General features: G+C 41.6%; 1 protein-coding gene across 30 annotated transcripts in view; it reads right to left on the bottom strand.

Moving 5' to 3' along the window:
* The window catches only part of CEP112 (centrosomal protein 112), a 412427-nt gene that overhangs the window by 202507 nt on the left and 187464 nt on the right, over positions 1–22456 (bottom strand). For 29 of the 30 annotated variants that reach the window (XM_033438326.2, XM_033438327.2, XM_033438317.2 and 26 more), the window contains 2 exons: positions 17480–17587; positions 536–718 (listed from right to left, as the gene is read on the bottom strand). In XM_033438326.2, coding sequence (XP_033294217.1) covers positions 536–718; positions 17480–17587 — 291 coding nt within the window. The remainder of the gene's footprint in view (positions 1–535; positions 719–17479; positions 17588–22456) is intronic. The other variant, XM_049701498.1, reaches the window with a different exon arrangement.

The raw sequence follows: 22456 nt of genomic DNA, 5'->3' as shown, positions 1-22456 counted from the left end.
GCAGGGACTGCAGGGGTGAGGCAGGAGGCGTGGCGTGCTCATGGGGGGTAGCCCTTCTCTTTATCAGTTATCATCTCAGTAACCTAATCAAATATAGAGTCCAAAGAAAAAAAGCAACACTAGGAAGGAAAAGCAAATATTAAAACAGCTGCTTGATTACCTACAGAGATTAAAACAAAAAGCAAGGAGTGAGGCTGATATATTTCCTAGGGATTTGCTAAGGCTGAGGGGAGGGGTAAGGGGCAGATACCTTAAAAAAAAATCCATCATGAAAGGAACTGAGACAAGATTATAAAAAAGGGGCCAAGTTATAGCGCGCCATGGGATTTTTAATCTGGCTACCTGTGGTTTCTGTAGTTAAAGCTTTATTCATCCCCCAAAAGAGGGGGTGGGGAGAAAACAAAAAAATCACATTTATTTGTCAGTTTTGCAAATGATCAAACAGCGTGCATCAACAAGAATAATAAGAAAACATGAAACGCTGATGACTTTTTAAAAATAGATCCCCGTTGTATCAAATATTATTGATAATTACCTGTGAATCTCGTTTCCTGAACTCTTGGATTTGATTTTCGTGCTCCATATTGGCAGTGTGAAGCTGTTTCTCCAGGTCTCCAATTTCCCGTTCATGGTCTCGGACTAGGCTATCCTTCTCTGCGTTATGCTGCTGTAATAGGTGCGTCTTCTCCTGTTCATGCTCCAGCTTCAGCTCTACTATCTGATTGGACAATGAGGACAGTTCATCAACAGAACATCCTTGTCGTCATGACAACTCATGGCCAGCTTAATTTTTCTCTAATTTGCCCAAGTTGAAAATTTTATTTTTTGCGTCATTATTACCTCACCCTTAAAATACTCTCATTTTGCGGGGGGGGTGGGGGTGGATTTTATCTAAACCTCCTAATATTCAAGACAGTTGGGCATATTCAGTAAATCCTTCTGCAATCTGTTGACACAAATGCCTGAAACATTGAAAAAAATTATGTCGAATGCTAGGTATTTCCTCCCCAAGAATTTGGGTATTACTGACCAGCAATGGTTATAAATGGTTAATCGTCAGTACGCTTTGCTTTTTGCTGAAATATATACAACGTAAAAAGCAGCAATTAAATCGGTCAGTTTTCTTTATGGTTTTCAAATAAAAGATCGAAGCTAAATACGCATCTGGATTATTGTATATACAGTTGTCTTTCTAAAAATAAAATGATAAATTTCAAAGCTCTATTATCTCGTTGTCAGCTACGGTATACCAACATAAACAGATGTTATGTGTTCCAGAGGGGCACCTGCTGTGCTGCAGGCTTGCGCCATGATTTCATAAAAAGCATTCTATTCTCAGGATCCTTTCCCAGTCCACTCCACACTGGAGACTGTGACCTTGGCCAGTCTTAGCCTCTCCCTGCTAGACTGAATGGCAGCCCGAGACCGAGGGCCTGGTTGCCGCAGCTTTGATACTAATCCTCCCAGGCTGTGCACAATGGCACCCTACCTGGCCTGCACACTATAGCCAGCCAGGCTGTCTTTGAAGCAGGTGATGAATAGGGACTGCAGGAAGCCAGCTTCCCCAGTGAACTCCAGGCCACACAGCTGCTAAGAACAGTCACTTGGATTTTTCTTCAGTTTTGGTGGATTTCAGGGGGAAAAACTGCTGTTATCTAGAATACGCTGTGTTATTTTCGGCGTGAGAATCCATCTTCAAAAAAGCTAACAGTAGGAGCCTGCTCCGAATCGATCTTGTTTCGTGCAGTGAATCACCAGACTACCTTATCTTAAAGCTATAGCATTCACTTCTCCAGGCACGCATGCTGCGCCACATTTCAGAAGTTATTTTCTCTGGAGATTTAAAACTCTCATCCTCTAATTGCAAATTAAGAATCAGAACACAGATTAAAATTGTTTTTAAATGTACGTTTCAACATGTTTTCTTACTGTGATTTTTCTTTGAGGGTGGGAAAATCAACAATAAACTCCTAACCGCTCATAAACTTACTATTTAGAAGAAAGAAAAGTGCACTAACTCTGGAGTATACACACTTATTGGAACAAGATAGTACAGAAAATAATACAGAAAATTTTATTTTGCATCTGAGAACAAAGACGCATTCTAGTGAATTTATGTCTGTTTAAAATTTAGGGATCTTTCTTGCCTATTATTCTACTATAGGCAATATACAGAAAAAATGCATATAAATTTTCTCTTTATATACCATGCCAAGTAGAAAAGTTTTCTATGATTATTTAAAATAAATGTGTATGGTTTTCTCTGTGATTCACACAACCACAATGTTAATCCCAACAAAAAAGAGAATTTAAAATTTTATTGACATTACTGCATCATTTTCAGGCAGCCAAGTATATGAATTACTGAGTTAGGATATTTTTAGAACAGTCTTGGACACATTATTATTTCTGCTCAGTGTTATACTATCAAGCATTATAATAATGAAATTATAAATTTTAGTAAAACATTTAAACATGTACCACACTGAAAGGAAACAGAAAGAGGTAAAAAGTTCTACTGAGACCTGATTCTCAAATGCCTCAAAAAAACTGGAAGAATGGTGTGATTTAAAATTGACAGAAAGCAAAATATTTTACAATACTCTAAGGAAAAGTAACCGATTGACTTTTCCTTAGAGTATTTAAGGAATAGTAATTTTAAGTAATTCTTCTTAAAATTACTATTTAAGTAATTTTAAGTAATTAAGGCAGAAGAATTACAGAAGTTTTCCCCCAAGAAAAGACACAAGACCAGGACTGGCTGTGAGATCGTTAGTAACAGCGCTGCCTGGGTCTAGGCTCCAGAACCAACACCCTTCCACAGAAACTCTGAGTTATCTGAGGAGTTCCGACACTTGGACCAGTGACCCTGCTTTCCGTTCATTCATTTTAAAAAGTCAGGAACAAATGAAATAGAGATAATGGCATTTGAAGCCTAAAGATAGATGTTCATAAGTTAAACTATTAAAATAGTTCGCTGCTTTGTCAGGGTCCGTTGCTCAGTGATGCTGGTTAATGAACAAATCTCAAGGTTGCCAGAGCCTTTTCAAATGAAATCGCTCAGCCCTGTCTGCTCGATCCAATGCTGTTTGGCCAACTTCTAGAGGTTACAAGCCCCTTCTAGTGTTTGCCTAGGTTTCCTCACTGTCAGCAAGTTCAGGCAGGGGTGTCCTCTCCAGATTAATGGTAGAGTCCAGGAGAAAAACCCTAATGTTCTGGGAACATCTTGATGATGATATTCATAACCATATTCAATGCCATCATCAAGGTGGATCTGTGTTAAAGTTCAACCTAGCCCCTTCCAGGTAGATAAATGTCCTTTACATGTGGGTGCTTCTCAACAGCAAACAGGAAGTAGCGTATCCTCTTTACCTTGAGCTACTAGATACTTTTAGTTGACCACAATAATGTGCAATGGAGCTCGCGGTTACCAGGAGGTGGTACGTCATGGAGAGTGTGGAGGATGGGAAAGCAGACAGCATCTGCAAGGGTGAATGATGAAGTGGTCAGTGGGGTCTCTAAGTGAAGGTGGTCCAGGGCCCATAATCTATGCTCCAGGGGGAAGAGGAGGCCCCATCACCACGGAATTCTTAAGTAAGGCAGGTAAAGAGCTCCCTGTAACGCAGAAGGGAAGGCTTTAAGCTCCCTAATCCAAAAGCATGGAGCTGTGGGCCAGGTAACTATGCTTGTAATGCCACTCAACGGGTGTGAAAGCAGGCTGGCATGTCTCCCAGGACAAGGGGAGTAATTAGGCCTCACGTGCAAGTGCCTGGGAGCACCTGCCAGCCTTTGTGATGCTGGACTTGATAGCCTGCTGGTTGGGGCCTGCGTGAGAAAATGGCTTTATTGCCTAGAAGCTACTAGGTTGACTCACACGAAATTATCCAACAGGAGATGAATAAGGGCCCTGCCCCACCCACTATGCCATCCCAACGCACTCTGACCTTGAGGTTCTGAGATCCCTGAAGGCACAGTCCTCCTCCCAGACCGTATCCTGCCACATATGTCGATGGCCTCCTCCCTCCGCCTGAAGCTCCACGCATGTGTCCTTGGGTAGGAGCACACCCAGGCCCTGAGACTGGCCTCCTCCCTCCGCCTGAAGCTCCACGCACGTGTCCTTGGGTAGGAGCACACCCAGGCCCTGAGACGACAAGATGCGGGTGCTAGACAGCCAAGTCCCTGAGGGCCTTGGAATACACACGCTAAGTTCTCCTAACTGTTTTACAGCAGAATTAGTGCTAGCAAATATGGCCTGAACACGCTTTGGTAATCTTATTTTTTGAAGTCATTACTTCTCCGTACACAGTATATAGAAGATCAGCACATCCCAGTAATACTCCTCAAGGTCAGAAATTCCAAAACCAGAGGAGTAAATTAAAGACGTAATAGAATGCACCCAACACATAAAAAAGGAGGAATTGCAGTACAAAAATATTAACTGAAATAACCTCAAATGTAACCAGATGACAAAATCTATATTCTGCAAGCCCCATCATTCTGGACGGGAGGAAAACATACCTTAAAAATCAGAAACAACTAGAGTGATAGGAGAACTTAGTGAGAACATGAGTGCAATGAAAGAAGAACTCAAAGACAAGAAGATAAAACAACAGAATTAACTAAGGATCAAATAACTGCATCACAAAATAAATTCTAAATTAGAAACGAGTTGAATAAACAGGGCTAAAAATGGAACCACTGATATAGACAAATGACTGGAGATAATCACAGTAAAGGTCCATGAAGGACACAAAGAAAAGATAATATAGAGAGAAAGTGGAAAAAGAAAATCCGTGTGTGGGAAATTCCCTGGTGGTCCAGCGGTTAAGACTCTGCGCTTCCAATGCAGGGGACACGGGTTTGACCCCTCATCGGGGAACTAAGACCCCATGTGCCGTGCAGTGCAGCCAAAAAAAAAAAAAAAAGAAAGAAAATCCGTGTGTACACGGGTACGTTATCAGAAGACTTCCCTGAAATGAATAAAGAGTTAAATGCCTATATCAGAAAAGCAAACTGTATACCAAGAAAAACTGATTTGGACTGAGTAAAAGAATGGCTCAAGAATACTATAACTAAACTCAAACATGGAAAAACTCAAAGATTATAGAACCTAAACCACTCTTGGAAAAAAAATACTTGACGAAATTTAGGCAACCAAGAGATGACTGACAAAGCTGTGTTAAGAGCAACCTTTGTGCCAAAAGGCAGTGGGTCAACGTGTGCAAGCTTCAGGGAAAGAAAGGAGGAGCAGAGACTTTCATGCCCAGCCAAACTATCCTTCAAAACAAGGGAACAAGTGGTGACTCTCAAGCAGGCAGAAACACAGTGGATACGACAGCTACATGCCCTTCCGGGAAAAATGACTTGATGAAATCTCAGCAGTCAACAGATGAATCAAAATAAAGGACTCAGATATGAAAAAAAGTTCTGGTGGTGTACATATAATCGATTTAAACTTAAAAAGCTAACTATATGACTGTGAGAAGCATGGTTATGGAACAGAATATAAATGTTACAAAACTCAACAATGTATCAATAATACTATAACTGACAGAAGAAAGGTAGGGGTGGGTGGAAGGAAGTGGAAGCATGTATCTTTTATCTTTTCATAACAGGGAGTAAAAACTGAACCATAACATTCAAAAATGCCTCTAATCTCAATGTATTTGTAATCTTTATTTCTTAACTTTCTAAGAAATCATTTCTTATATGATAAACAATTTTCTAAACTTCAGAAATTCCTTCAGTTTCCCCTGCTTCTTTAACTGATTTCACATAAAATTAAATATTTTAGTAAAAGTGACAAATATAGCATGGTCCCATTTTTTAAAAACTGCTTTTGTCTCTATACCTGTCTATCCTTCTACTATCTCATAAAAGTGTCTGGGATGATAACCACCTAAGATGAACAACAGTCGTTTCTGGAAGATAAGATTTGGCTAGAATTTCTGCGTCCTTCATCGTATGCATTTACCATGTCAAATGGCTACAGCTCCCTTTGGGGGCAATATTAACTTGTTGCATTGCAAGAGCCTTTATCAAGAGACATGGTCTCCCTTCAAGCACATGGATTCTGGGTCTGTGAACTGTGATCTTAAATCTGGAAACTTGAACCATGATTTTCCATTGAAGTGGAGCACTGTCTAAAGTTCACTTGCCAGCTCTTGACTTTCTTTCTTGATATTGTATAAGTATCACTCCCGTTGGTCTCTGTCTTATCCCTCAGAACTCCGTGCTTTATTCACTATTGCCACAGACCCCTGCAGGGCAAGACACCTTGGTGGCCACTCCTGCCATGCTGCCCACTGCAGCGGTCACTCCTACCAACCATCTGATGTTCAGGGCCCCACTGGCAGACCCCCAGCAGCCCACTGAAAGTTGGCCGCCCGGCTCCAGCACAGCAGTGCCTACGGGGGGCCTGGCACACGGTGGAAGCCAGACCAGAGCCGCTCAGTGGAATCAGGGGCCCATCACCATGCCTTCTTCAGCACCTCCTAGGCCCTCCCTGGGTGGAGGGTGTCTGGCCTAAAGTAACAAATGACTCTAATATTCTCATTCTCCTAAGACTTCGACCTCGTCCTCAGCACTATGCCAAGGCAGTTCTGGCATCTCCACCTCGGATCAACACGGCTGGAGTAGTAGAGAAGACCACTACCTAGTAAGATCACAAGCTTCGTTAACATGCTACATACTTAAAAAAAGCAATGAATGTCAGCTCAAAATTGTCAATAATTATATACGCTAGACTAACAACAGTTCAAAAGGCACTTTGATATAAAGTGCTAGCCATTGAAAGTCGAAGATTTTCGGTAGGGCTTGCCAGGTGACACTCCCACATCATCCCGCTTCCTACTCAAGGGATCCCTGTGAAAATTTTTGCTTCTTGGTTGTGAAATTCAGCACTACTTTTTTTTTTTTTTTTTTTTTTTTTTCCAGCACTACTTTTGTGTCGTTGATAAGACTCATTAAGATCCTCACTAAAAGACAAGTGTACCACACCCTGTGTTTTTCCATTTAATGAGATACAGGGCTTAACATCATCAGGCTACGTCTCTGAGCAATTTTCCATTTGCATTTGCAAAACAGCACATTTGAAATGTCAAAATAAGTTACCAAATTCTCTAGAGCTCCAGAAATCTAGGTCCAGTGAGGCAGAGTCTACTGTAAAGATAGCACCGTTTCACTAGACTGATTCTTTACTAAAAGATGTTCAAATCTTTTCTTTTTAAATTGCAGTTATATGATATAAAATGCGCTATTGGACGTTACATTTCATGACCGATAAAGACTCCAAGCCTTTGGAGTCAGAGGAAAAAAACATTTTAGCACAGAAAATACTACAATATGGTCTGACTTTCTGAACATGTTAATAGAAACAGGCACCAAAAGAAACAGTAAAAAGTCAGCAGTGTGTCAAGCACAGAAATAGAATTTGTCACCTATGGAGAGCCTTGTGGCTCCAGGATTAGGTATTTGCTACAACGAAATGAGCCATCCACGAAATCTGTCAATCAGCAATTCAGTTTAGCACACAAATTCTCTTTATTTGAAAGTTTCATAGGAGTGTGCTAACCACTACGGGAGACACAGCGAGGCTCTGCCGGCCTGTACTGCTTCTTCACTCCTTTTCCTCCAGGGTCAACCTGTACAGCTGGGGACAAACGCCCACCGGAGCCCCAAGCTTGGGATGCGCTGAGGGCTGAGGGCTGGAGGCTGCAGGCTGGAGGGCCCCAGCAGAGATCATGGAGGAGGAAGGCCCAGCAGAGATCAGCCCATCCGTGCTGCCCGGGCAGGAAGCAAGTCCTATTCTCGGCAGTTTTCTTCCCCAGGTAACACTTCAAAATACTTACCCCCACCTGTAGGTGGTGAGTGACAGTAACCACCTGCAGCGTTTACAACTTTCTGAACAATTCGCTACTGTTTTCTGTGTCTGTACCTGGCGGACCTCAATTAAAACCCAGGAAGGGGCCAGAAAGCCGAATGTTTCAAGATTTTTCTTCGTGGTTTAATGATCGTTTACTCAAGCCAATGAAATTGAGATAACTAAGAATATACCCCCTTAGGCAGAGTTCAACACTTTTGAAAAACGCATGTCTTAACTGTGTATTTTAATTTTACTTTATTTTACCTTATGTCTGTTTATCTGAAACACATTCAGTTCGTCTTAATCTAGTAGATCCCTGGTGTTGAATATGAAAAATAAAAACCATCAGAGTTTCCCAGTTAGTATAAAATTTAGAAGGACAAACAGATCAATCAGGTTATAAACTCCTCCAACATACGGACGAAGGCTGTATTGTCTTCATGCTGTCCTCACACTGCCTACAATGCAGCATAATTATTCAACATTTTGCGTGGAATGAGTGGCATTCGGGAGCAAAAGTCAAAAACTAAAAGGTGAGCTGGCCCTCCGCAGATTCAACCAACCAAGGACCGAAGAAAAAATTCCAGGAGGTTCCAAGAAGCAAAGCTTGAATTTGCAGCGTTTCAGCAGCTACTGACATAGTGCTTACCTTGCGTCAGGTATCATAAGTCATCTAGAGGTGATGTAAAGTGTACAGCAGGATGTGCGTCGGCGATACGCAAAGACTACGCCATTTTATCTGAGGGGCTTGAGCATCCGTGCATGTGGGGACCGAGGGGCTCCTGCCGTCAGAAGAGAGCGGCTTCACCTACCTTATCACCAAACTGACTTGCCACCTGCACAGTCTCTGCCCTCCTGACTTGAACGCCCGGCTGGCCCTGTGGCCCAGGGAAGCCTTCCCGTCTGCTCTCGCCAGATTAAGCACGCCCCTCTCACAGTGACCCCGTCGCTCTCTGCCTCATGAGCATCGTCTTCTCCACTGCATCGTGCTCATCAACACGAAGTTTTCGCTGCATCCTTCCCCTGACCCTCCATAACCCTCCAGAGGCCACCCCACTTCTCCGCTCCCCTTTCTTTCAAAGTCCCTCTACGGGCTGCTCACACCGTGTTCTCTCCCCGCCCACATCACTTGGGTTTTGTTCCCACGTTCTACTGAAAATGGACTTGCCAAGGTGGTAAAGACCTTCTCGCCAAAGCCCGCGGTCAGCTGTCAGTCTCCATCTAACTTCAAGAGGTCCCTCACGTCCTCCTTCCTGAGATACCGGCTGCGCGCGGCGCACGGGAAGTCACACCTCCTTGGTTTTTCCTTCTACCCAGCAGCTGCTCCCTCTCGGACGTTTTTGCTGGTTTTCCTCCATCTCGTCCCCACGTCTAGTTGTCACTGGTCCCTGGGCTCAGTCCTGGCACTTCCTTTCTTTTCTCTCTTGCGTGTCAGTGTCTGTCACCACCATTCGCCTGGTGGCTCAGTGGGGAAGCTGGAGTCATATCTGAGTCCCCTCTTTTCTTCACACTCCATTTCCCTTTCATCCACAAGTCCTGCCTGCAGAGCACAGCCCAAGGTTGACCCCCCGCCCTGCACTGCCCCGCCCCGGTCACCTCTCATCAGCCTCTGACTATCAGAGTCCAGTCGCCTCCCAACCATCCTCCCTGCGTCCTCTGCCACCTCCTGTACAATCGGCGCTCCACAAAGCCGCGAGAGGAAGCTTTCTAAACACAAACCAGAGCTTGCTCAAATGCTCCAGTGGCTTCCCGCCACTCGCAGAACAAAATCCAAGCTCCCACCACAGTCGACAGGGCTTGATAGGATCTGCCCCGCCCCCGCTCACTCCATTCCAGCCACGTCCCTGCCCGTTCCCTCTGCCTGAAATCTCCTTTCCTCATCTCAGGTTCTGTAAGGTTTCCTCCTTCACTTCATTCAGGTTTTAATTCAAATATCACTTCTTTAAAGTCCTTCACTGATAACCTTCTCTAAAATAACGTCTTAGACGAAATGACACCTTCTATAAAATAGCCCTTCACTCACAGATACATTGTCCTGCTTGACCACGGCAGTGACCATGACCTTACGGAACAGTATATCCTAAGGCTGGGGGACCGTTGTCTCCTCCACCATAAGTACAGACTCTCCTGTGTTCACCCACATCCTAAGCGCCCAAAACAGTGTTTAGCACAAAGTAGTTGCTCAGTAAACATGAATTAAGTGATGAACGATTGCAAAGACGTGATTTGACCTTACATTTTTAAGGTACCTGGAGAGTGGGATCATCACGTAGCCATATCACTGTCTAGGAAACATTTTTTAAAATGAAGTATCCCTAAAACAAATCATCTATGCTTCATATTACAGTCACTGAAAAAAACTATGTTCATCTTTGCCCTTTTCATTCCCACTCTAGGTAAAGGTGCATTTGTTTGAACCTAGATGTGAAAAGATTCAAGCCGAGAAAAAGAAAAAAAGAAAAAGGAAGAAAAGGCCCTGCCTTAAGCACTTTTCACCAAGTATCACTGCACATTCTATGAACCCAGGCTCCCAAAACTTGGCCTGGACTACAGGCTCTGTAGCTTCATAGTCTGGCTCTCTCATTCTGGACCCTAAGACACCAGGAACCTGGCTCTGCCTGCTGCCTGTAGGACCCATCTGTGCCCTGTAGCACGGCTGCACGCCCTGGATCAGGCAGTTATGGAAAGGAAGAATTTGAAAGACTTAGGGCATCATTGGATCAGGGATTGAATTTGTCTTGATCACCACCGAGGAGTCCAATGACTGTAGCTGAGGCTCAAAAACGATTACAAACTGAAAAAGGAAAGCCAAGCAAAAAAGACTTTTAAAAAGAGTGTGATAAGGTGAGCAAGAAGAATAAGGCAAAGCGAGGAACAGAGGCGAACCAGGTGCAGAGATGAATAAATCATGTGAAAATCCACTTTGAAGAAATTTTAGGGAGACTCACAGATTCATGGTCATCAACCTCAACCTCGTCCGGGACCTCAATACCAAAAATAACTTTTACCAAGTTGTTCTAGTCTGATCAGTCACGCCATCACCAAAATAATTGCAAACAATCCCCACTTCCGTCGGCTCTCCTGTCCACGTGATTCCTTCAGTGTCAGCAAATGATCTTCCCTCTTGTTTCACAGAGAAAACCCTCAGGAATAAGAACGTCCTCGTTCTCCCACTGCAGATCGACAGACTTCTGTGCCGTGTCCAGCCTTCCCCTTACAGCTGAGGCCTCGGCCTGTCCCCCCAGGCCAGCCGCCACGCCTGCGCCGGGAGCCAGTACCCTGTCTGTCTCCTCTCTCTTGCTTTCTGCTGTGTCCTTTCCCAGTGAATTCAAAAGAGGTCCATGTCTTCAGGCTATATTACCTAAAAAATCTAGATAACTAAAAACTAAAATACTTACAGAGAAAAAACTGGGAATTGCATGCTATCTGCTTTTTAAATATCTCAGCTGCTCTTAAAATTTCCCAGTTGCTTACCTTGTATAATTTCTGACTTGTCTTTGCTAGCAAAATGTTTTGTTTCAAATAATGGCAATGTGTAAGGATTTGGCCCTTCAGTGTTTTTTTATCATCATCAACAATAAGTATTCATTCTTTCTGGAGAATTTGACCACTTGTTTATCTGTTGAACTACATTTCCCTTTAAAGGCTTTGTAGTGAAAAGAGAAGATATAAAATATAAGATTAAAGAATGATACGATGGGACTGCCAAAAAAAATCTCCCTAGTTCAGGAAATCCTAGCATGCCTGCTTTGTTGTTTGTTTCCCACTTGAATGAGGTTTGTGAAAAGACAATTAGAATTGTCTCTTTGTTCCAACGGGTTATACAGGAAAGAAACAGGAAGCCTTGAGGAAAGCTTGGCCTTTACAGGATATTGGTGTGAGTGTTTATCCCATGTGTTTGATGTTTTTCTCTCCACATCTGCACGCTTTATGCCTGCATCTTGGCTAAAATATTTTAGAATACCACTCTGCTTTTTTCACTGCATTACAGTTCCTGGCACGATGCTCTCTAAACGGGAGTGGCTCACAGATTGCGCTGAATAAGGAAGTTGAGGCCCAGAGCGCACCAGTCGTTCATTTCCCCGGATGCGAGTTCCCTCATCATAAAATGTGAGGACTGAACCGGATAAGCGCTTCTAAAACTTTTCCACCAAAGCACCCCTCACAGCAGTGAGAATGAATAAGATCCCCCTGGGGGATCTGAGGGCATAGCCTGAAGCAGCCTCTGCAAACTGGAAGTTTCTTTGAAATGTCCTATTTTATCTTAAAAATTCATGAGAATTTTGCATTTTACAAAACAGGAAAAGTCTATGTTTGTTTTAATATGAATGTTACCTCAATAGTAAAACCACTTTGCTTTCCCACAAAGTCATCAAGTGAACCCAACACTCCAGGAAACAGGCATCAGGCCCCTGCACCCCAGCGCTCACGCGCTGCCCCAGGGGCCGCCTACCCCGGTTTGAGAAGCAAGGGCCTGGTGAACAGCATGTAAATCCCCTTCCAGGGTGAAACGCTATACCCGTAGCATTTAAGATCTGTAGATTCCTAAGCAAGACAACAGAAAAGTTGTCACCCTCGCACTTGAGTGGCAGGTAGAGAAGGCAGGTATGGACAGGTGTGTAAGTAAGTTAGAGACCCCTACGGCTGTCAAGAGGCACACGGGGCCAGGCGGGAGGCTGGGGGCGAATCAACGAAGGCACAGGTCACAGAACGCGGATCTGGGAGGGACATCCACCCGCAGCGTTCCGGCAGTCACCTCAACACGCTCAGGTGGGCAACTTACTTTGTTACGAGACGAACCACTGCACATCTGAATAATTCTTTAGGAAAGAACCACCTCGAAATAACCCAAAATGTTCCACACCCAGAGGCTCAATTTCTGCCCCCTGGAGCCCCCTGGGGGGTCCGTCAGAGTGAGGTTAAGAGCATGGCTCACGTTCACGTCTGATCTCATCACCTATTAACCGTGCGGCACCTTTGGCCAGTGACTTTAACTGGAGGTGCTCAGTTTCTACAACTGGATATGGAACAATGAACAATGGCACTGCCTCGCAAGATGACTGTGAGGACGGGAGGTGGCTGAAGTCACCTAAAGCAGGTGGAAACGGTACCCGGCTCAGCGTATGACCTCCTGACTGGTGGCTATCACGACTGTTATTACACAAACCAATCATAAAATCTCCTCTGTTCCAGACCTTGGAGTTAAAGACAGATATGCAACCCTCCTCAGTCTCATTTTCTCTTGGCAAAACACCCTTATTCCTTGATATATTCCCTCTGACCTAGACCCAAACGTTCCCGTATTCTGGAAACTCTGCTTTGAACATGTTTGAGTTTGTCAGCATCCTACTTAAAATGTGGCGACCAGAACTGACTGACTCCTCATATGACCTGATGGGAAAACAATAGAAGGAGGCCGTACCTTTTACCCTCCAGGATCCATCGCCCCAGGGGGTTCTTCCTGTCTTGCTTGTCGCCACCCCCCCCCAGCCTAGACAACCTTACATCTCCCCCACCGCATACTTTCTGCAGATGATTTTCTGAACCAAAGCACGGAATTTTATATTCAATCCCAATAAACTTAATCTTCTTAATTTCATCTGTTTAAAGCTTCAGAAAACTGATTTTCATATCCCGCAGGTTAACTACTCCTCTGAACTCCAAGGAAGCAGGAAACTAACCTCTTATATCATTACCCAGTGTGACACACAGAAATCTCACTTAGGGTGTCAATCGTCATTCAGAGATGGCCCTTTGAACTCTCCCTTAACCCCATAAATGAACCAATGGCTAAACCATATTTCCTATTCGGCCTTCAAGAAGGACTTTGCCAGACGGCTCAGTGAAGTCCAAATCTATCACATCTACTCCTCTTTCCTTATCTACCAGCCTGGCCAGTCTGCCCAAAGAAGGGAATAAGCTCAGTTTAATCGGCTTCCCTTTCAGTGAGCTCGCTCGAGCTGGCTCGTAGGGACCTGCTCCCATATGCCTATCTTTCCTCGTGATAAGCGTTCACAGTAAAAACCCCAACAATCTGGAGTGGCCGGGGCAATGCTGCTCCAGTTAATAGAATTTTCTGCTTAAAAAAAAAAGGTTTTAAAAAGTTTGTATATTATCACATCAAAAAATATTCCCCTAAAACCTACTAGCTCATATTCCTGCTTTTATCTTTCCTCTACAAGTTACTGCCTGGGATCTTCACTCTCAGCAGGGACTCTAGTGAAGAGGCCTACAGACATAGGAGGGATAAAAGCAGGTGAGATCTGCACTGACCTCAGAGATCTTTGTGTGGTTTTAAAAAAATCCCTATTATACACTTGTATAACATTTATATCATTTCTCTCTTTTTCATGAAAATGAAACACAGAAAAATGGATGCAATAGTGTATGGTTTCTACTAATAGTATGAATTCTTTAAAGAATTAATGTTTTCCTTATTAAGTATTTTTGATCAAGACTTAAAAGACAAAAATTTGGTACAGTTTTAAATCTATCACCCAGAGAAAAGCCTACAAAGCTTAACATTCCTTCAAACGAGCTTATATAAATTTACTTTTACACTAAAAAAGCGACTGTCACGTTAAAAAGACACAATGTGGAAAGTAGAGCATGTGAGAAAAGAATCGACCATGATTCCACCATCTGAAAAATAATTATTCCACCATCTGAAAAATAAATAACATCATTGTTTGAATAATTCTGTCCGATTTTCAAGGTTAAGGATAATTGGCCAGAAGAGGTAAACAAATTTTATGACTCTTGGTAGATACTGCCAAAGTCCTTCGGGCTACATTAATTTATAACGCCAGCAATAGATGAAAGTACCAGTTTTACTAAACCTTGGCCAGCTTTAGATGGTACATCGCTATTCTAATTTGCATTTTTCTTAACACCAAGGCTGAAGATGTTTCTACATGGTCGTTCACTCAATTTATTTCATATATGTTTCTTTTCCTTTGGAGCATTAATGATTTTGTTAAAATTTATGCTAATTACTTTATATGCTAATTATTTTTATTGGTTATACATTTATTAATTTGACAAAGGGAATCACTCTGTCTACGATATTTGTGGCAAATGTTATTTCTTTAACTTAAAATAATTTATATTTAGTCAAATGTTCATTTTCCTCAGTGCTTTTACTTGTTACATCCGACTTTAAAAAGTCAGAGCTGTGCCAAAATGATCACAGAATAAATGCAAATCAGGCCCTGCAGTGACCTGGCCACACTTGGTTATAAACTTGTCACCCACATGGTTATCATCAAAATGAAAACAGAATTTTAAAAACACTCAGAGAACTTTTCAACCCCTTACACACACTCACCCTGCCATACGATAGCTTCTGATGAGCACAGGTGTCCTAGAAAGAGTTTAAAACTTGGTTTCCTTCTCTCCCCTGTTCCTTCATCACTTTACATGGAGAAGCTGACATTTTTCTTGTTTTTATTAGTGCGTCTATACAGTTTTTAATCCAAAAGTCGCCTCGGTTATACACTGTATCTTGTTAACAAGCCTCGTTAAATATTATTTATATTTGATGAATTATTCCCTCAGTTTCCCTCCGACCCCCACCTCTTCCTACTTGTGGGCTCCACTTCTTATGTAAGTTTCTATGCCTAGTTTCTAAAGCTAGTTTCCCAAGCAACCTCCACTCCAGTACTAAAGGTCCGGAAAACGTCTTCCACGACTATTTAAAGAAAGTGTATGTCAGTGGAAATACATGTTTTTAAGTTGGTGTATGTCAGAATGACTTTCACTGCCATCATCTATTAATCAGAAATTAGATACTTCATTCTCACACCATTGTTTAAAGAAGATTCTGAGAAAATAATTCTATTGCACTGGGTTTTGGAGTTAGAAAATCTGAAGTTACCCATATATTTCTGGTATTTCTGAAATAATCTGCTAGTGCTCTTTCTTCTGTCTTTTCTTATCTTTTAGGATTTTCATCTCTTATGTAATTTTATGTATATACAATTTTATGTGTAATTGCTTGAATGATTTTTTGCATTAATCCAAATTTATTACCCACTTAAAATACTACAGATATAATATAAATGTTCTACATTTATTCTATTCTATTGTTTCTTTACATTCATAACTTTCATATTTTAACTATGCAAGTAATGCATGACATATGCTCTTTGTGAAATTTTAAGTAAAAAAGTCTATTTAAAGCATACAGTGAAAGTGTCAATTTATCATAATCTAACCTATTATTTCATGCCCATTCTACAGACATGTGTAATCTTCTAGAATTTTAAAGCTAAACTAACATACCTAGCTGTATGACACAGACACATATATTTTAATTTTCCATAAATAGGATCATAATATAACAATTGTTCTGTCATGTGCTTTATTTCCCCCTTAACACTGTGTCTTAGAAATCTGTGTCTGTTGGTTCCTACAAATTTATATCAATCTTTTCAAGGAGTACATAGCATTCCATAGTATAGATTTACAATAATTTAATCATTGGCTTTATTTATAACTTTTTTTCATTATTTCAAATAATCTTCCATGAGCATATATCATCTTGCACATGCGAAAATATTTCTATAGCAACTGCAGATGAAGGACCCACTTAATAAGGGATTAAAAATAAAATAATGAAAGAAAAAGTTATTCAGGTTTCTAGAACAAAAAGGTTCAAATACTGTCTAGGAAACAATTTTAACTGAGTGACTAAGCTAATCAATATTTTTCTAGATGTTAAGGAAACAAGGCAAGCAAATTAGACAAACAAGTAAAAATTAATAGCTGCCTTGACTATTCCGAGAGTCTGCAGGGATATATTTTTAAAAAGATAAAGATAAAGCCTTTTTTATTAATAAACAAGAGGCAGGGTACTGAGCACAGAATTAAACTCCTTTTGCTGCCCCCGCGTCCTGGTCCCAGCCGGACCCTTCCCCTCGGTGCTCCGGCCAATCCAGCCCAAGTGTCATTCGCTCCCCGAACAGCCCCCGCCGCTGCCACCGCAGCATCGTTGAACCTGCCATCCCTCCAGCCTGGCCCCCCTTCCTCCAGAGCCTTCTCGCGGCCCCTCCTGTCGCCAGGGCTCTCAGCACCAGGCCCCTGCCCACCTGTCCGCGCCCGTCAGGCCCTTCCGCCCGCCGCCTGGCAAAGTCTATGCACACTCCCTCTTTCCTTCTTCCCAACTCACTCTTTGAAATTATCTCATTTTTAACTGATGGACTGGCTGCCCACCAAAATCCAAGCTCTGTGAGGAAAGAACCCTGTCGGCCCTGCTTACCGCTCTGCCCGGGGTCAGTGACAGCACCTGGGCCACAGTAGGTGCCCCAAACTATTTCTTAAATAAATAAGTCAAACTTGTGCTCTGACAGGAGGAGAACTCAAGAACCACAATAAATGTTTCAATTAAACGTTCAGTTTAGTCAACTGTCAGAACAGACTTCAGCGGAGAGTTAAAGTTCTCTGTTTCTAGATTCCAGTGAAACAACCATTATTTTAAACATTTCAAATATATTGGTAATAATGTTCTTATAAGTATTTTCGTTGTGCAGAGGTTTTGTGACATAAAGAGATATTTAGAAGAGAGCGTATATGCACGTGAGAGAATCGAAGGCAGCCGTCAGAGGAAGGACCGACCTGCTGCTCGTGTCTTTGCTTGACGTCCTCCAGCTGCCACAGAAACTCCTTCGACTGTTTCTCACGAAGAGACTTGGACCTAGTTAGATCGGCTTCCACTTTTCCCATCTATAAAATTTAAAAGTCAAATATTAAATTTTTAAATGACAAATTGTATTCCATATTTTTGTCACTTGTCCATCATTAAAATGACAGATTTTCAACACCTCACCAATCATAACGCTGAATTTAAAGATAAAATAATGAAGGATATGTCCATTTATTTTGACAGGTTTTAATAGTTTTAAGTCAGGGAAACTATAATTGGTATACAATTGAGTAAACTCTAAAGCTACAATGACACTGTGATGGAAATATAATTTTGAACATCCAAATACTTATTCAACAAGATTTTATTAAGCCCTTGTTATGTGCTGAACAGGAGAAAATATTTGCAAACCATCTCTCTGAAAAGTGACTTGCATCTAAAATATGTAAAGAACTCTTACAACTCAATAATAAATGGGCAATTAAACCTGATTTTATATTGGGCAAAGGAACTGGAAAGACATGTCTCCAAAGAAGATATACAAATGGCCACGAGCATATGAAAAGATGCTCAACATCACAGTCATCAGGCAATTTCGTATTAAAACAGCGACATACCACTGCACACCCACTAGGATGGCTATAATCAAGAATACAGATAATAACAAGTGTTGCTGAAGATGTGGAGAAATGAGAACCCTCGTACGCTGCTGGTGGGAATGTAAAGTGAGGTAGCCACTTTGGAAGACAGTCTGACAGCTCCTCAAAAGATTAAACTTAGAGATGAACCACATGAACCCATATGAATTCCATACGATCCAGGAATTCCGCTCCAAGGTGAGAAATGAAAACATACATCCATACTAAAGAAACCTATACACAAATATTCATAGCAGCATTATTCATAATTGCCAAAAAGAGGAAACAACCCAGATGTCCATCAACTGATGAATAAACAAGATGTGGCCTATTCATACAATGAAACATTATTCAGCCATAAAAAGGGATGAAGTACTAATACACGTTTCAACATGGATGAACCTTGAAATCAAAGTGAAAGAAGGCAGTCAGAAAAGACCATGTACTGTGTTATCCCATTTGTGTTCAATTTTCAGAAGAGTCAAATCCATAGAAACAGAAAGTAGACTAGGGATTGCCTAGGGTGAAAGGGGTTTGGGAGGGTATGGGGTTTCTTGTGGGGTGATGGAAACTTTCTAAAATTGTTCGTGATGATGGTTGCACGATTCTGTGAATATATTTTAAAAAACACTGAATTGTACACTTACAACGAGTGAACTGTTGGTATGTGAATTATACCTCAATAAAGCTGTTACTTAAAAAAAGTCAAAGTCAAAGTCAAAGAAAGGACCACAGTCTATGATCCAATCCCAGTACCTCTCTCGGCTCAACTCTAGGGCCCCCATCACCACCATACGCCAGCCCACCGGCCTCCTTGCTAGGCCTAAAACGTGTCAGCAAAGCTCTCATCTTGGGGTCTAGAAGCCCCCCACCAACATTTATGTAGCTTTTCAAAGGCTTCAAGTTCTGCTTAAATGTTACCTTTGTACTGAGGCTTCCCTGACCACCCTATTTTAATTTGCAGCCCTCCCAGCCGCCCTTCCTTGCTTTAATGATTTTTTTTAACCACAGGAGATAACATCTTCAGGTATACTATATAATTTACTTATTCATTAGGGTTGTTTGCAATGTCTGTCTCCCCCAGGGGAATGTAACTCCACGTTGACTCATGCATCCCAACCATTCAGCACACTGTTTGGAGCACATGGGGACTCAATAAATACTAATCAAATGAAAACAAACAAACAAACAAAAACCCCCAAAAGACACAGTGCACCAAACTTGGTTTGAAGTTTGCTGAACAATTTTCAAAAAAAAAGACAATTTTCAACATTTAATAGGGCCAAATTCTTTGTAACACATATAAAATGAAGTGTCGAACCTAATGTTTTCTGTCACTTAGAAAATGAGATAGACGATGTGTTATTTTCCTTGCTCTTTTACATGCGACAGGCAAGAGAGGTCCTTGCGTAATGAGAAAGCTATTCAGCTGGGTGGCGTGGAAATGGTGCCTTCCATTCAAAGTGGTGCAAGATTACGCTTGTCTTTCTACCCCAGTTTAATTTTGAAAACTCATTTTTCTGAAGCACCTGTCAGTTCCTGTGACAACCATTCTGTCACCGGCTACTTTGTATCACTTCTTGCTCTGCTTTGCTGATACGCTGAGATTTTTCTTCTTTTCAACTTGCACACAATGTCCTCTTGCAGGCTACCTTTTGGTAGGTGCTAAGATTAGATAAAACATGAGGAAATAAACCATGAAAAGGCTCCCTTCAGTTTTTCGTGTTAGATTTTTGGGGTAAAAACACCATTCAAATACATTTATTCAGACACAGTTAAACTTTAAGGTTTGAGGAGCAGAGCTGTTCAGCGAGAAGCAGCCAGTTTCACTGGATGAGAACAAAAGGCATATTCCTGCCCACGAATCTGCTATGTAACACCAGCCTTTCCGTTTCTGGTTCTTACACGGAAGGCTGGAGTTCTAGATTATGGCATGATATTTAGTACCTAAGTATCTCTTTGTAACTGCCAAAGACTGCAACCTTGATATTACTAAGTCATCAGCTTCCAAATTCAGTGATCAGAGTTCTAAGGTGACCGACCCCATCGGCCATCAGTCTCATGCTCAAATCTGTCAAGGGATTTCTAAAGGAAGCACAGTCGAGCCCGCGTTGTTTTCTTCCGTTTCTACCTCAAGACGTGGATTTCAAGGCTCTCTCTCCTTCAGTGCTTTTCACACTAGACCTCCACCCGAGGGCCCCTTGATCTGTCCTCGGCAGGCTCCGCCCCTACACACTCTGATTCCCGTGGCTGTTCTGGGTTCGCCCTCGCTCCCCACACTATCTGAAAACCCCTCTGTATTTTTCCTCATCCAACAATCCATCTTCAAGGTTGACTCAAGCCTCCTCTCCTCTCTGTGGTGTTCTCTGATCCGCCAACTGGCATCAACATCTCCCTTCTCTCTGTGCTCGAGGACCTAACATCTTCATTTTCCTGGCACACTGTATGTTTCTCTAGAGTATGGGAGTGTTTCAAATGTGTGCGCTTTGTTTATTCATCTAGATCGTGAGCTCCCAAATAAAAGAAACTACAGCTTATAATTCTTTTGTATCTTAATTATTAACTAATTGCCACAGTACGCAGAATAAACATGAATTAAATTCTTAAGGATGAATGGAGGGTAGGCAAAAGCAGAAGAGAAAGAAAACAAGAGAAGGTAAACCAAGGAGGCAAGACCTGGTTTCTTCAGTACTTTTAAGACAGATCTTCATATGAAATTGATTTTTGGTTCTTATCCTACTTCAGCACAGATTGAATATTCAAAATAAATAATAATTATTAAAATATTTTTAATGTAATGAAGAGCTTTGTGTACTCAACATTCGTAAAAAGTAGGATGTCTTCCTTCAAAAAATTGAATTATCTTCTATAATCAAAATAGAAAACAATTTAAAGCCCATGAAAGACCTTTTATACCTAAACATTAAGAAAAATTCAAAGTAAATAATAGCTGCTGTAAGAAAATGTTATTTTATACTGACCGAAAATGCAAGACCCCACTCCATTCTCCTTCCACAATTTAACCAAAAAAATATAAAAACAAGTCTTGTAAAATACTTGAAGTCTGCGTAGAAACGCAGCGTTCTCAGTTGCCGTAGATACAAAAGATTCTGCTTGATCACACATCATTCCATATTCCATTTAACTTCAAGGGTAAGGAAAAAAAAAACAACAACAAACCCAATCCTTCAGTGTGTAACTCTGGCTTCCAAAAAAATCCAAGAGTGGAACTTGAAGATCAAATTAGGAGCAGAAAAGGGCTTGGGGTGTATTTCTGTGAATGTCTAGTGCTTGCAGGTAATAGAGAGAGGTAAACAAGGGCGTTGGCTTTTCCTTAGACGGCGCCTCCAGCATTACTTGAGCTGCATGTGAGAAAACACCTAAGCCTCCAGAGCTTAAGCAACACAGGCCCTTTATGTTTTCCTCGGGTAACAAAACATTCAGAAATAGGCTGCGACATCGGCAGTTCACAGATGTCAGGGTGAAGGGCTCTGTGATTCAACTTCCAGAATGGTTGCAGGATGGCTTCTGCAGCTCTGAACACCTGGGAGAGGAAGAGCAAAGGGTGACGGGACAAGGGCACAGGGTCCATATTCGCTGAGTGGAAACCCTTTTAAGGGGCTTTCCTGCAAGTTCCTGTCAAAAGCAAATTAATTATGCTGTTTGCATCGCATTCACTAGAGCTACATTAAAAGCCAAACTCCACCTGCAAGGTAAGAGACTGCAGTTTTAAAACTGTGTCTAATGTTGTCCTAAATAAAATCAGGGCTGTGCTGTATTACTCAGAAAGTGGGAGTGGGCACTGGGCCAAGATCTGGCGCACTCTGTCAAATGTGGTCACAATGCGTTACTGTTCTTTCTGTAGTGAAGTACTCTTGTGTTATGTTCTGAGTTATTTGACAGTATAATTCATAGGAGACAATTATACAATTCTATAGAGATATACAATTCAAAGTGTATTCTGCTGTATTTAATACATATTTAGCTAAACTATAAGAAATTGTCCTTCAAATATTTTCATATATATAGAGAGAGAGATAGATAGACAGACATAAATGGCAGAAAGACAGATAAATAATTATTTCTGTGCTTGGCTAAAGACTCAGTAGAAACTAATATCCTTAACAGAGAAAATTAATTAACACATGCGTGGTGCCTATCCTTTTCTTATTGATTAGTAGGAGTTCTTTATCAATTCTGGATATGAATTTTCTTGTTCAATATCTGAACTGCAAATATCTTTTCCCACTCTGAGTTCGCTCTTATATTATCTACTGGTCTCTTTTGATTAACAGAAGTTTTCAATTTTAA

This window comes from Orcinus orca, chromosome 19 (genome assembly GCF_937001465.1).
Source record: "Orcinus orca chromosome 19, mOrcOrc1.1, whole genome shotgun sequence".
NCBI lineage: Eukaryota > Metazoa > Chordata > Mammalia > Artiodactyla > Delphinidae > Orcinus > Orcinus orca.
This window is presented reverse-complemented; position numbering and strand designations above follow the sequence as displayed.